Below are 13,715 nucleotides of genomic sequence, written 5' to 3'. Positions count from 1 at the left end.
ACCTTTATATTTACTGTCCCTGTATATATACTGTACCTTTATATTTACTGTCCCTGTATATATACTGTACCTTTATATTTACTGTCCCTGTATATATACTGTACCTTTATATTTACTGTCCCTGTATATATACTGTCCCTGTATATTTACTGTCCCTGTATATTTACTGTCCCTGTATATATACTGTACCTTTATATTTACTGTCCCTGTATATATACTGTCCCTGTATATTTACTGTCCCTGTATATATACTGTAGCTGTTCAGCCCCACCCTTTGTAAATGAGCCCCAAAGCAATGACAGTGCTGCTAGTAAACAGGGCAGGAGTTGGACTGATGGGCCTCCATGTTGCACAGGTCTCAGATTGACACGGAGCCATTCCTGCACCTGCGCTATGAGAGAACCGACTGCGCCCTCATGTGCTCCAACCGGGGGTACCCAGCCGCCCAGGACTCCTGCCTCGTGGGCAACTTCAAACTGGCCTTCACTGACAGGTGGGCAAGGGAAATCACTGACGGGGGAGAGGGAAATCACTGACGGGGGAGGGAAATCACTGACGGGGGAGGGGGAAATCACTGACGGGGGAGAGGGAAATCACTGACGGGGGAGGGAAATCACTGACGGGGGAGGGGGAAATCACTGACGGGGGAGAGGGAAATCACTGACGGGGGAGGGAAATCACTGACGGGGGAGGGGGAAATCACTGACGGGGGAGAGGGAAATCACTGACGGGGGAGAGGGAAATCACTGACGGGGGAGAGGGAAATCACTGACGGGGGAGAGGGAAATCACTGACGGGGGAGAGGGAAATCACTGACGGGGGAGAGGGAAATCACTGACGGGGGAGGGAAATCACTGACGGGGGAGAGGGAAATCACTGACGGGGGAGGGAAATCACTGACGGGGGAGGGAAATCACTGACGGGGGAGAGGGAAATCACTGACGGGGGAGAGGGAAATCACTGACGGGGGAGAGGGAAATCACTGACGGGGGAGAGGGAAATCACTGACGGGGGAGGGAAATCACTGACGGGGGAGGGAAATCACTGACGGGGGAGAGGGAAATCACTGACGGGGGAGAGGGAAATCACTGACGGGGGAGAGGGAAATCACTGACGGGGGAGGGAAATCACTGACGGGGGAGGGAAATCACTGACGGGGGAGAGGGAAATCACTGACGGGGGAGAGGGAAATCACTGACGGGGGAGAGGGAAATCACTGACGGGGGAGAGGGAAATCACTGACGGGGGAGGGAAATCACTGACGGGGGAGGGAAATCACTGACGGGGGAGAGGGAAATCACTGACGGGGGAGAGGGAAATCACTGACGGGGGAGAGGGAAATCACTGACGGGGGAGAGGGAAATCACTGACGGGGGAGGGAAATCACTGACGGGGGAGGGGGAAATCACTGACGGGGGAGAGGGAAATCACTGACGGGGGAGAGGGAAATCACTGACGGGGGAGAGGGAAATCACTGACGGGGGAGGGAAATCACTGACGGGGGAGAGGGAAATCACTGACGGGGGAGAGGGAAATCACTGACGGGGGAGAGGGAAATCACTGACGGGGGAGAGGGAAATCACTGACGGGGGAGAGGGAAATCACTGACGGGGGAGGGAAATCACTGACGGGGGAGGGGGAAATCACTGACGGGGGAGAGGGAAATCACTGACGGGGGAGAGGGAAATCACTGACGGGGGAGGGAAATCACTGACGGGGGAGAGGGAAATCACTGACGGGGGAGGGGGAAATCACTGACGGGGGAGGGGGAAATCACTGACGGGGGAGAGGGAAATCACTGACGGGGGAGGGGGAAATCACTGACGGGGGGAGGGGGAAATCACTGACGGGGGAGGGGGAAATCACTGACGGGGGAGGGGGAAATCACTGACGGGGGAGGGGGAAATCACTGACGGGGGAGGGGGAAATCACTGACGGGGGAGAGGGAAATCACTGACGGGGGAGAGGGAAATCACTGACGGGGGAGAGGGAAATCACTGACGGGGGAGGGGGAAATCACTGACGGGGGAGGGGGAAATCACTGACGGGGGAGGGGGAAATCACTGACGGGGGAGAGGGAAATCACTGACACGGGAGGGAAATCAGTGGCGGGCGAGAGAATGTCCCCTTCCTGACTTTCCCTGTGCGCTGGGAACTGAGAGAGACAGGAAGGAAGGGGACAGAGACAGACAGGAAGGAAGGGGACAGAGACAGACAGGAAGGAAGGGGACAGAGAGAGACAGGAAGGAAGGGGACAGAGAGAGACAGGAAGGAAGGGGACAGAGACAGACAGGAAGGAAGGGGACAGAGACAGACAGGAAGGAAGGGGACAGAGACAGACAGGAAGGAAGGGGACAGAGAGAGACAGGAAGGAAGGGGACAGAGAGAGACAGGAAGGAAGGGGACAGAGAGAGACAGACAGGAAGGAAGGGGACAGAGAGAGACAGACAGGAAGGAAGGGGACAGAGAGAGACAGGAAGGAAGGGGACAGAGAGAGACAGGAAGGAAGGGGACAGAGAGAGACAGGAAGGAAGGGGACAGAGACAGACAGGAAGGAAGGGGACTGAGACAGACAGGAAGGAAGGGGACTGAGACAGACAGGAAGGAAGGGGACAGAGACAGACAGGAAGGAAGGGGACAGAGAGAGACAGTCAGGAAGGGGACTGAGACAGTCAGGAAGGGGACTGAGAGAGACAGTCAGGAAGGGGACTGAGACAGTCAGGAAGGGAATGGAGTGACAGTGATACCCCGGGGCCTACAGTACTACATACACTTAACCCCTCTCTCCCCACAGGTACCAGAAGGAGTTTGGATTCACCATCCCCTCGCGCGCCATTGTGGTGGATGACATCCGAGTGCGAGGGACGGGCAGCACCGGAATCCGCTGCGAGACTGCCGTTCAGCCGAGTGGGCAGCCTGCCCGAGTGGAGGCAGTAAGTGGATCTGTGCTGGTTCTGCCCCACTAGTACTCAGTAACCCTGCTCTACTCATTGAGTTATTGGCCCTTCCTATTAACCCCTCACTCCCAGTGGGAGATTCCGACAAACTTATACCCCAGAATCCCTGCCAGTTCTATTGCCCAGTATTTCGAGTGTCGCCAGATCATTCCCAGGCCCAGCTGCCATTGGCTGGCTCTTACCCTCTCCCGTGCCAGAGCCATCTTGGCGCCTCCCCTGACCCGCTCTCCCTGTTTGTAGGTCGCCAGATGTTACTTTGAGGACGGACACCATGACACAAACGTGTACCTCCTGCAGGACCTCGCCCCTGACCATTCCGTTACGGGACCCGCCATTATCATCGACAAGAACAGGTGGGTGGCACCTACACTTACCGTCAGCTCAACTTGCCCCCTCCTGGGATTGGCACTGTCCAAATCCTGGGCATCCTCTGCTTCCTCTTGTACCGTCATATTTGCCCTTTACCCAGACATGGGGGCACCGGTAGTCAAATAATTGCACTGCTGGTAACTAAGTACCAAGTTATAACATTAGTTTTTTCCCCACAATTTGATGTTTCACGTCTGTAATGGAGGAAATTCATATTAGGCACATACATTATATACACACGCTTGTACTGACACCTAGTGGTCACTCTGTATAACTACATGCTGAAATCTCTCACCGGTATAATTGTCTCATGTTCATTAGTTCTGATCAGAGTAATATTTGGAGAAGAGGCAGAAGGACACGGCAATTCCTTGCTCTATGGTATCAAATCTATGGTACCAGCTGCCAAGTACCCGAGTATCAGGGCTGTGTAGTAACCTGTCACCCCCCTCACCTATTTCCCTTGGAATTACCCAATTTTTGACTCCCTCCCCTGGTCTCCCATCACTATACCTTATCTGCAGCTATAATATAGGGACCCCCCCCCCCCCCCCCCCAAAATAAGCCAATAAGTGTATGGCTTCCATACTAATTACATTATCATAATAGTACAAAACAATAGCTATCAGTGACAAACAAACGTTATGTATGGTGCACTCACTACATCCTTCCCATCCTGTGATTCTAGCCCAGTCCTTTCCGTCCTGTGATTCTAGCCCAGTCCTTCCCGTCCTGTGATTCTAGCCCAGTCCTTTCCGTCCTGTGATTCTAGCCCAGTCCTTCCCGTCCTGTGATTCTAGCCCAGTCCTTCCCGTCCTGTGATTCTAGCCCAGTCCTTCCCGTCCTGTGATTCTAGCCCAGTCCTTCCCGTCCTGTGATTCTAGCCCAGTCTTAACTCAACCAGCTGCTGCGGGGCAGAGTAGGTGTTTGCACCAGAATAATGGGGCATGTAATACTTTGGGGCATTATGTAGGAGACACAAGGGGTGAGGGGCAGTATGGGAGGTACAGGGGGTGGGCACGGCCATGACTAGGGGGACAAGACATTGATCCCTTTCTTCTTCCTCCCAGTACCATCCTGGTGGAACCCGACTGCACGGCCTCTATAACCGAATACGGAGATGTCCGGATCTCCATTGGGAGCGGAAGGCAGAGGGGGGTCGGCACGGAGTTGGACACAATACAGCTGTCCATCTTCTCCCATCGGTTCATGAGCATTGCAGGTTTGGACGCCCCTTGCACCCGCGTGTATAGCAGCGCTTCTGTTATTATGGGGTTTGTTCTAGGGTAGAGCCACTTCCCAGTCACTGAGTCTTATCCTATGTTCTAGAGCAGATGGGCCGTATCCTGCAGAGAACCGCCATTTCCACGAACATCAAAGAGCGACTAGACTTCTCCTGTGCTCTCTTTGGCCCTGATGGGGGCTTAGTGTCTAACGCTCCCCATATACCTGTCCATCTGGGTGCCATGCAGGAGACAGTCCAGTTCCAGGTGAGTCCAGAGCCTGACTTGGGTTAGCTCTCAGACCCTCTTTAGATACATATCCTAAGACCAAGGCGCTTACCTGTCTGTACTATTAGAGGGGTGGGTTCACCTCTAGCTTCAAGGTAACTTTTAGTATCTCATAGAAATACCTATTCTAAGCAACTTTTCAATTGGTCTTCATTATTTATTTGTTATAATATTTGAATTATTTGCCTACTTTTCCCAACTCTTTGCAGTTTTTATTCATATATCGGTCTCTCATCAACCACTCCCTGGTTGTTAAGGTAACTTTGACCCTAACAACCAAATAATTGCTGGAACTCCAGACTGGAGAGCTGCTGAACTGAATATGAAGTAACAAAAAAACTACAGATAATAAAAAATGAAGACCAATTGCAAATTGTCTCGGAATATCACTCTTTACATCATATTAAAAGTTAACTTATAGGTACCCCCTTTAATTGCTCTTTCTGAATAGAGGTCATGTATAAAACTATCTTGTTCCAGCCGGTCAGTGCCCCGGTTTATTGGGTTTTGTATGAAGAGTAAAGAGAACAGAACCAAGCTCCCTCGCAGTTGGGCCGGGATTCTGGGCCATACCAACTTGTGTGTGTATTTACACAGAAGCTTTAATGAAACCTGCTTGCTTAACGAGTTCTACTCTCTCCTGTCGGGTTGGGGTGGAACCTTATTGTGCCTCTCTCTGTTCCAGATCAGGAACCTGAAGGATGATCTGAAGGAAGGGGATGTGCTACTGAGTAATCACCCCTGTGCCGGGGGCAGCCACCTCCCAGACCTTACGGTTATTACCCCTGTAAGTGTGGTACCTCCCACCCTCAGATAGCGGTTCTGTTCTGTCCTGAGTGTGGGGGGGAATTCCCCTTGTAGCACATAGAAGCTTTATGTCTTTCACCTTTCCGGTGATCCAATTGGTGTTTATTGATATTTGTGTCCCGGATGGAGGCCCCCCCACACCTGTTCCATATTGAGTCTTTACCTATTTATCTTCCAGGTGTTCCGGGTGGAGGCCCCACGCCCAGTGTTTTTTGTGGCATCCAGGGGCCACCACGCCGACATTGGGGGGATCACACCCGGCTCCATGCCACCCCACTCCAAGACCCTGCGGGACGAGGGGGCAGTGTTCACCTCATTCAAACTGGTGCGAGGGGGGGAATTCCAGGAGGAAGGTGAGAAGGGAGAGGGATAACTATTGGGTATTTGCTGTAATTCAGCAGCAATGGAGATGGTGCGATCCGATGATCTCCTGGGTCCTACAAATAGAAATGTGGGAATATGGTGGGTGCCTTTGGGTGCTAAAGTTACTGGGGGTCATTTATCAACACTGGCCAAATTTGCCCATGGGCAGTAACCCATAGCAACCAGTGTTGATAAATGAGCCTCACTGAACACAGCTCTTAAGATGTCTGCTGCTGTTGCATGCTGGGACATGGGGCAGGGATACTGGTATGGGCACATAGAGAAAAAAACATGGCATTCTGGGATACATTGTGGGCTAGAGCCAATAAGCTCAGATTCTTTGTGCAGCACCAGCCATTTCATGGGATTGGAGATACATCTAAAAAGAACGCTGTGTCAGCCAATGGTTACCCCTTCTGCTCTCTTTAAAGGGGAAGTTCACCTTCAAATTAACATTAGATCATACCTAAAGTTAATTTAATGTTAATTTGAAGGTGAACAGCCCCTTTAATTACCTGCCCCTTCACCTCTCGCCCCTGCAGCGGTTACTGAGGCTCTTATGGCTCCTGGTCTGATCCCGGGCAGCAGCGGGACGCGCAATCTCCATGACAACCTGTCCGACCTGCGGGCGCAGGTAGCGGCCAATCAGAAAGGCATCCAGCTGGTGAATGAGCTGATCGATGTGTATGGGCTGGCCGTGGTACAGGCCTACATGGCGCACATTCAGGTGAGATTGTTGCTACCCAGCTGGTACATAGAAACATGCTGCAGTGTGCCCAGGCACTGGGTTATAGAACTGCCTATTCTAAGCAGCTTTTCAATTGGTCTTTATTTATTTCTTATAGTTTCTGATCTATTTGTCTTTTCCTTCTAACTCATTCCAGGTTTCAAATGGGGGTCACTGACCCCGGCAGCCAAACCCTATTGCTCTGTGAGGCTCCAGTTCTATTGTTATTGTTACTTTATAACTATTCATTCCCTCTACTATTCATTTAACTTCCTCTCATTCCAACTGCTCCCTGGTCGCTAAGGTAACTTGGACCCTAGCGACCAGATAGCTGCTGAAATTCCAAACTGCAGAGCTGCTGAACAAAAAGTGAAATAACAAAAAAAAAACTACAAATAATAAAAAATGAAGACCAATTGCAAACTATCACTCTCTACATCATACTAAAAGTTAACTCAAAGGTGAACCTCCCCTTTAATCCTACTAGATACTGTATATCCTGTATGTCATGACGTGGATGAATGAGAATCTTCATAGGCAATTTTTCCTTTGCCCTTTAGGCCAATGCCGAGGTGGCTGTGCGGAACATGCTGAGAGACTTTGCTGAGCGCTGGGAGAGCCACAAGGGGGCGCTAGAGGTGGAGTCTGTGGATTACATGGACGACGGTTCCCCAATTAAACTGAAAGTGCGGATAAACAAGCAGGAGGTAGGCGCTAGCAGGATCACATGATCACATGGGCGGGGCCCCCACACATCTGAATATTTGGGAGGGTCTAACTGTAAGGCCTCTGGAACCAAACAGCAGCCTGTACCCTTTCATCCCTGGGACTTCAGATGGGGGGAGAGGAAGCTGTTACTTGATGCTATGGGGAAATCTCATTGTGCTCCTCTCCTGCAGGGCGGCGCTCTCTTTGATTTCACTGGATCCGGATATGAGGTGTTTGGGAACTGTAACGCCCCGCGCGCCATTACCCTCTCTGCTCTTATTTATTGCCTCCGCTGCATGGTGGGCCAAGATATCCCTCTTAATCAGGTGAGCACTGGGGGGCAGAACTTGGTAGTGATTCAGTCATTGGATATTATAGGGTTCAGGGCCAGGCAGCAGGGTCCTCCCTAGGGGCTAGTAATGTGCGGGCCGACCCGATACCCCCGTGTCAGCCGGGTTTGGGCCAACCTTGGCACATCACTTGTTGGTCACGGGTGGGTTCCGGTTGAACGCTTCCGCTCGCTCTCCCCGCCCGCCAGCAAACACTGCCGGCCCGCTTCTTATGGCTTCTGAATTTATAGATATAAATACAGGGCAGAAGTCAGGTAGGGTTCGAGTTCGGGTTGTGAGCAGGTGGGTTAGGGTTGGGTGCTGGTCAAATTTTTCTCAACCCGCATATCACTAGGGACCCAAGTTATTAGTCCAGCCCTTCCTTCACCAAAGGAGAACTATCACAAAAATGTCATATAAGTGTCATCTCACTGAAGTAAAAAAAATCATGTTCCTCTTCCCTATCCCTCAGCGTCTGTCTCTCTCCCTTCTCTGCTAATGCAGGAGTCGGAGCCAGATTTTGACTGACAGGTCTAATACATCCTTCTGGGGGTAAATTGCACCCTTTGCCTGTAAGATGAATCAGAGCTCACTCATTCATAACCGTCCCTAGTGGAAATATGTTTCTCTCTATTCAAAATTGTGTCAGTTTGTGCTGGAGTCGGTTAGTGCCAATACATCTGCTGCACCCGTCATTGGAAATCTGCCCCCGACTCCAGCATGAAGAGAGAATGGAGACAGACAGATCCTGGGCAGGGGGGATAGTGAAGAGTAACTGGATTATTTTAGAAAGTTTTCTGTGAGTTAAAATCCCTCATTCCCTCCCTCAGGGCTGCCTGACCCCCATCCAGGTTATCATTCCCAAAGGATCCATCCTGGACCCCTCTCCTGACGCGGCTGTGGTCGGGGGTAATGTGCTCACATCGCAAAGGATCGTCGATGTCATCTTCAAGGCCTTTGAAGTCTGTGCGGCATCTCAGGTAGATATCAGAGGTGGGCCCCACAGAGCCACAGTCGGTGATTGGATGATGCCTATGATGTCATGTAGCTTATGCCAGTTCTATTGGGCTCCCACTTGGCACCGCCGCCATGTTGGTTTCAGCTCACAGAGCGTGTCTCCCACAGGGCTGTATGAACAATGTAACCTTTGGCAACAAGACTACGGGTTACTATGAGACAGTGGCTGGCGGGGCAGGGGCGGGACCTCACTGGCACGGTCGGAGCGGCATCCACACTCACATGACCAACACCCGCATCACTGACCCAGAAATCTTGGAGAAACGGTAAATGTGGGCGAGATCAAGGCAGATATCTGATTCTGCAGTGGATTCACTGACTGGGACATATAAGTGCCATTCCTGTAAAAGCCAACCGCTGATTGGGTGGTACCAGTAATGCACACGGAGCAGTGGCAGGTGGAGAGGGGAGTTTTATCTGCCACCATTTTGTCCATCAATTCATGTCCTGTAGGGGGGGCTACCTGAAAGTCCCCAAGTGAAATACTGAAAATAGCAAAATCCAGGGCAGACCAATATAAAAAAGTCAAAATGTATTTAGCAAAATCCCAACGCGTTTCGACCTCGTTGAAACGCGTTGGGATTTTACTAAATACAGTTTGCCTTTTTTTATAAACTGGATTTAGCAAAATCCCAACTGTATTTAGTAAAATCCCAACGCGTTTCAACGAGGTCGAAACGCGTTGGGATTTTGCTAAATACATTTTGACTTTATATTGGTCTGCCCTGGACTTTGCTATTTTCAGTATTAAAAATCAAACTGTATTTAGCAAAATCCCAACGCGTTTCAACGAGGTCGAAACGCGTTGGGATTTTGCTAAATACATTTTGACTTTATATTGGTGTGCCCTGGACTTTGCTATTTTCAGTATTAAAAATCAAACTGTATTTAGCAAAATCCCAACGCGTTTCAACGAGGTCAAAACGCGTTGGGATTTTGCTACATACATTTTGACTTTATATTGGTCTGCCCTGGACTTTGCTTTTTTTAACCAGTAGGGACATGGAAAATGCTTTGACTGTTGCGCAGCCAGTGCCGATGTCCCTACTGGTTAAAAAAAGCAAAATCCAGGGCAGATCAGTATAAAAAAGTAAAAATGTATTAAGCAAAATCCCAACGCGTTTCGACCTCGTTGAAACATGTTGGGATTTTGCTAAATACAGTTTGATTTTTAATATTGGTCTGCCCCGGATTTAGCTATTTTTAGTAGAAAAAAAAAATCAAATTGTATTTAGCAAAATCCCAACGCGTTTCAACGAGGTTGAAACGCGTTTGAATTTTGCTAAATACATTTTGACTTTTTTATATTGGTGTGCCCTGGATTTTGCTTTTTTTAACCATGGACACTGGCTTCACCACAGTCAGAACATTTTCCTTTTCTTTACCCCAGATACCCCGTGGTGCTGAAGCGCTTTGAGCTGTCCCCTGGTACCGGCGGCGCAGGGAAGTTCCATGGAGGGGATGGAGTGATCCGGGAGCTGCTGTTTAGGGAAGATATTGTTTTATCGGTGCTGACGGAGCGGCGAGTGTTCAGACCCTACGGGTTACAGGGTAAGGGCAAGCTTAACGTGTGCCCAATGGCAGTGTGTCGCCCTCGTGCCACGTGGCCCTATCAGCCAAAGGGCCACTCCTTGGTTTTAGGTTCATGTTTTGCTTCTGCAGTCGCAGCTCAGAGTTTGACATGGGAGGAAGGAAGCCAATTGCACGTGGTCCGGGGAACTTTTCCTTTTAGGAGACTGGGCCCGACTACATAGAACTTGGCCTTGAGTTGGGCAGGGATTACGTCTCCATGTCCCCGTCTCTAACTCCTTTATAATCTCTTCCTACAGGGGGATGTAGTGGGGCCCCCGGGCTCAACCTCCTGCGCAGGAAGGATGGAACAACCATTAACCTCGGGGGCAAAACGTCAGTGAATGTGGAGCCGGGGGTGAGTAACATTTCTGGGTCGGCAGCTAAATGTGCTGTTATGGGGGTTCTTTTTATTAGTATAATAAACACCGGACTAGGTACTGTGCCCTTTATCTACGATCATGGAATGACACAAGTGGTGGTCCTAACCCATAATTCCAGTCAGAATCGCCGTTTCCCAACCAATCAGCAGCTCTTTGTAGTCATTTCAGTAAATAACTGTCTGTTGCCCACAGGACACGTTCACCCTTCACACCCCAGGAGGTGGGGGGTTTGGGGTTCAGGAGGGGAACCAAAGTACCCCGGTACCCGTAAAGGTTCTCAGTCGCAGCTTTGCCGAGCGCGGGAGCGTGTTCGAGTACCGCAAAGCTCAGGAAACTGTATGACCGCCATTGGGCCGCAGCCCCTCCATCTCATCTGCTGAACAGGGCAGCGTTGGACAGGACTGGCACACACATTAGGGGAAAGAATCTGAAGATGATTTGGTCCCTCCGGTGACCCACTGGGCCCCCCAGCTCTTCATCCGCTGCCAAAATATCACCCAAAAAAAGAAGTTCCCAGCGCAGTGGCAGCAGGTTTATACAGACCCCTCCAACAGACGGGTCAGTAGGGTCCTGGCCACATGGACCGAGCAGCAGTAGTGTGTATTGTAGATAGGGGTCTACTGCTCCAGTAGCCCAGAGAATACACCGTGCACCTAATTGTTATAAAGTCTCATTTGGTTGTCTCACCCTTATTGTGCTGTCCCTACAAGTGCTGCTCTAGGGGCTACTGGCAATTGACTAGGTGGGAGCACATTATGGCAGTCAGCCCTCCGTGGGCCAAACATAAAGGAATCGGTGTAGCTGCCGTCGCCTACAGACAATAAAGAGTTTTACATGATCCAGTTTCCGTGTCTGCACCAGTGTGAACGTGTATCCCATTGTGCTCAGAGGGACTATGGGGCGGTTGTGTGTAAGTGTGGCTGGTTACATGGCTACAGGTGAGTGTGAGTGCGGCTGGTTACATGCTGTGAGTGACTATGGGACAGGTGAGTGCGGCTGGTTACATGCTGAGTGACTATGGGACAGGTGAGTGCGGCTGGTTACATGCTGAGTGACTATGGGACAGGTGAGTGCGGCTGGTTACATGCTGAGTGACTATGGGACAGGTGAGTGCGGCCGGTTACATGCTGTGAGTGACTATGGGACAGGTGAGTGCGGCCGGTTACATGCTGAGTGATTAAGGGACAGGGGAGTGCGGCTGGTTACATGCTGTGAGTGACTGTGGGACAGGTGAGTGCGGCTGGTTACATGCTGAGTGACTGTGGGACAGGTGAGTGCGGCTGGTTACATGCTGAGTGACTGTGGGACAGGTGAGTGCGGCTGGTTACATGCTGAGTGACTGTGGGACAGGTGAGTGCGGCTGGTTACATGCTGAGTGACTGTGGGACAGGTGAGTGCGGCTGGTTACATGCTGAGTGACTGTGGGACAGGTGAGTGCGGCTGGTTACATGCTGAGTGACTGTGGGACAGGTGAGTGCGGCTGGTTACATGCTGAGTGACTGTGGGACAGGTGAGTGCGGCTGGTTACATGCTGAGTGACTGTGGGACAGGTGAGTGCGGCTGGTTACATGCTGAGTGACTGTGGGACAGGTGAGTGCGGCTGGTTACATGCTGTGAGTGATTAAGGGACAGGTGAGTGCGGCTGGTTACATGCTGAGTGACTTTATTCTCCGGCTAGATAGAAATATATATTTCATTTCCCCGCTCTTATAATATCAGTAGTAGTGAGTGAGCACTGGGGGCCCCTCCCTGCCTCTGAACAGACAAACCAAATACCTTTATGGGACAGGAATTGCCTGGAAGGGGCAAAAGAAAAACCTGCCCTACATGGGGCTAAATCCCATACTGGGAATGTGGGGGGCAAATGTCTCAGTGCCTGACAGTCACAGACTCGCCGCACAAATAGTTTCCAGATGTGTCAGACTGGGCAGGAGGCTTTACTGAGTATTGTTCATATAAAACTACCCGCCGGGGTGGCACAAACTCATAAAGGAGATAAAAGGGAATGGGAGGCACCGGAGGTTACACACAGGGGTGTATGGGAAATACAGGTCCTACCAGCACTGCCACCAAGCCTCTCCCAGCAGCCAACAAAAGGCTGTTCTCTATCATTGTGGGAGGGAGGTGATTGGGCAGTTGGGGTAGTTCTGAGAGGAAGATTGGGCAGTTGGGGTAGTTCTGAGAGGAAGATTGGGCAGTTGGGGTAGTTCTGAGAGGAAGATTGGGCAGTTGGGGTAGTTCTGAGAGGAAGATTGGGCAGTTGGTGTAGTTTGGGTAGTTAAGACCGGAAGACTGATTGCTCTAAAGCGCTTTGGCCCACATGGAAAAAAATATAATAAATAGTAAGAAATATAACTTTTTGATATGGTGAGTTGCTCAGGGGGATCCAGTTGGCCAAGACAACATTGCCCCTAGGGAAGTGCTTGGGGTGATACTCGCTGGATCTGCCCAAATCTCGCAGCTCTAGTACCTCCACTTGTTCAGTTACTTGTGCTCTTCAGAGTTTGAGATCTTGTGTATCAGCAGCACAGATTGGCCAAATCCAATATCAAATCCGAGTCTTTCGGCAGAATTTGGATACAGACATGATTTTAAGGGTTTGGATTTGGTTCTGCCACGAACTTAAATATGTGACCTTAGATCATGTGGGTACAGAACACACCGTTAGGGGCTGCCCAGTCTGGAACCGGGAACCTCCTGCTCATCAGCTGCTGCTTCAGGTTGAGCCACAGGGGGCAGCGTACGCTTGGGAGAGAGTGTATCCCTGCTGCTGATTTCCTAGTGTGACCCTTGGCCTCTCATGGACTTTTTCTGCCATTGCCCTGATTGCCATTCTTGGCTTACCTTTGTTCATTTGAATTTATGCAAGGAATTCTGGGAACTAATCCCAAAGAGCTCCAAGAAAATCCCATTTACGTGGGTTTATCCTATAGGCTAAAGCTCAGCCATTGGGTTTTTAAAGCAAAAGCCTGAAT

The 13,715-nt window shown here is 50.6% G+C and overlaps 1 protein-coding gene across 3 annotated transcripts in view; it reads left to right on the top strand.

Annotated features, from left to right (window-relative positions):
- oplah (5-oxoprolinase, ATP-hydrolysing) overlaps window positions 1-11,578 on the top strand; it is a 34,006-nt gene extending 22,428 nt beyond the window's left edge. For all 3 annotated transcript variants that reach the window (XM_012953922.3, NM_001079415.1, XM_012953923.1), the window contains 15 exon segments: window positions 356-493; window positions 2,795-2,933; window positions 3,198-3,310; window positions 4,397-4,548; window positions 4,656-4,816; window positions 5,523-5,624; window positions 5,823-5,997; window positions 6,550-6,734; window positions 7,295-7,441; window positions 7,634-7,768; window positions 8,602-8,751; window positions 8,897-9,054; window positions 10,179-10,339; window positions 10,618-10,715; window positions 10,933-11,578. In XM_012953922.3, the coding sequence (XP_012809376.1) occupies window positions 356-493; window positions 2,795-2,933; window positions 3,198-3,310; window positions 4,397-4,548; window positions 4,656-4,816; window positions 5,523-5,624; window positions 5,823-5,997; window positions 6,550-6,734; window positions 7,295-7,441; window positions 7,634-7,768; window positions 8,602-8,751; window positions 8,897-9,054; window positions 10,179-10,339; window positions 10,618-10,715; window positions 10,933-11,082 (2,164 nt within the window). In that variant the 3' untranslated portion in view covers window positions 11,083-11,578.
- The last annotated feature ends 2,137 nt before the right edge of the window (window positions 11,579-13,715 follow it).

This window comes from Xenopus tropicalis, chromosome 6 (genome assembly GCF_000004195.4).
Source record: "Xenopus tropicalis strain Nigerian chromosome 6, UCB_Xtro_10.0, whole genome shotgun sequence".
Taxonomy (NCBI): Eukaryota; Metazoa; Chordata; class Amphibia; order Anura; family Pipidae; genus Xenopus; species Xenopus tropicalis.
The sequence above is the reverse complement of the archived record's forward strand: the minus strand, read 5'-3'. Positions and strand labels throughout refer to the sequence as shown.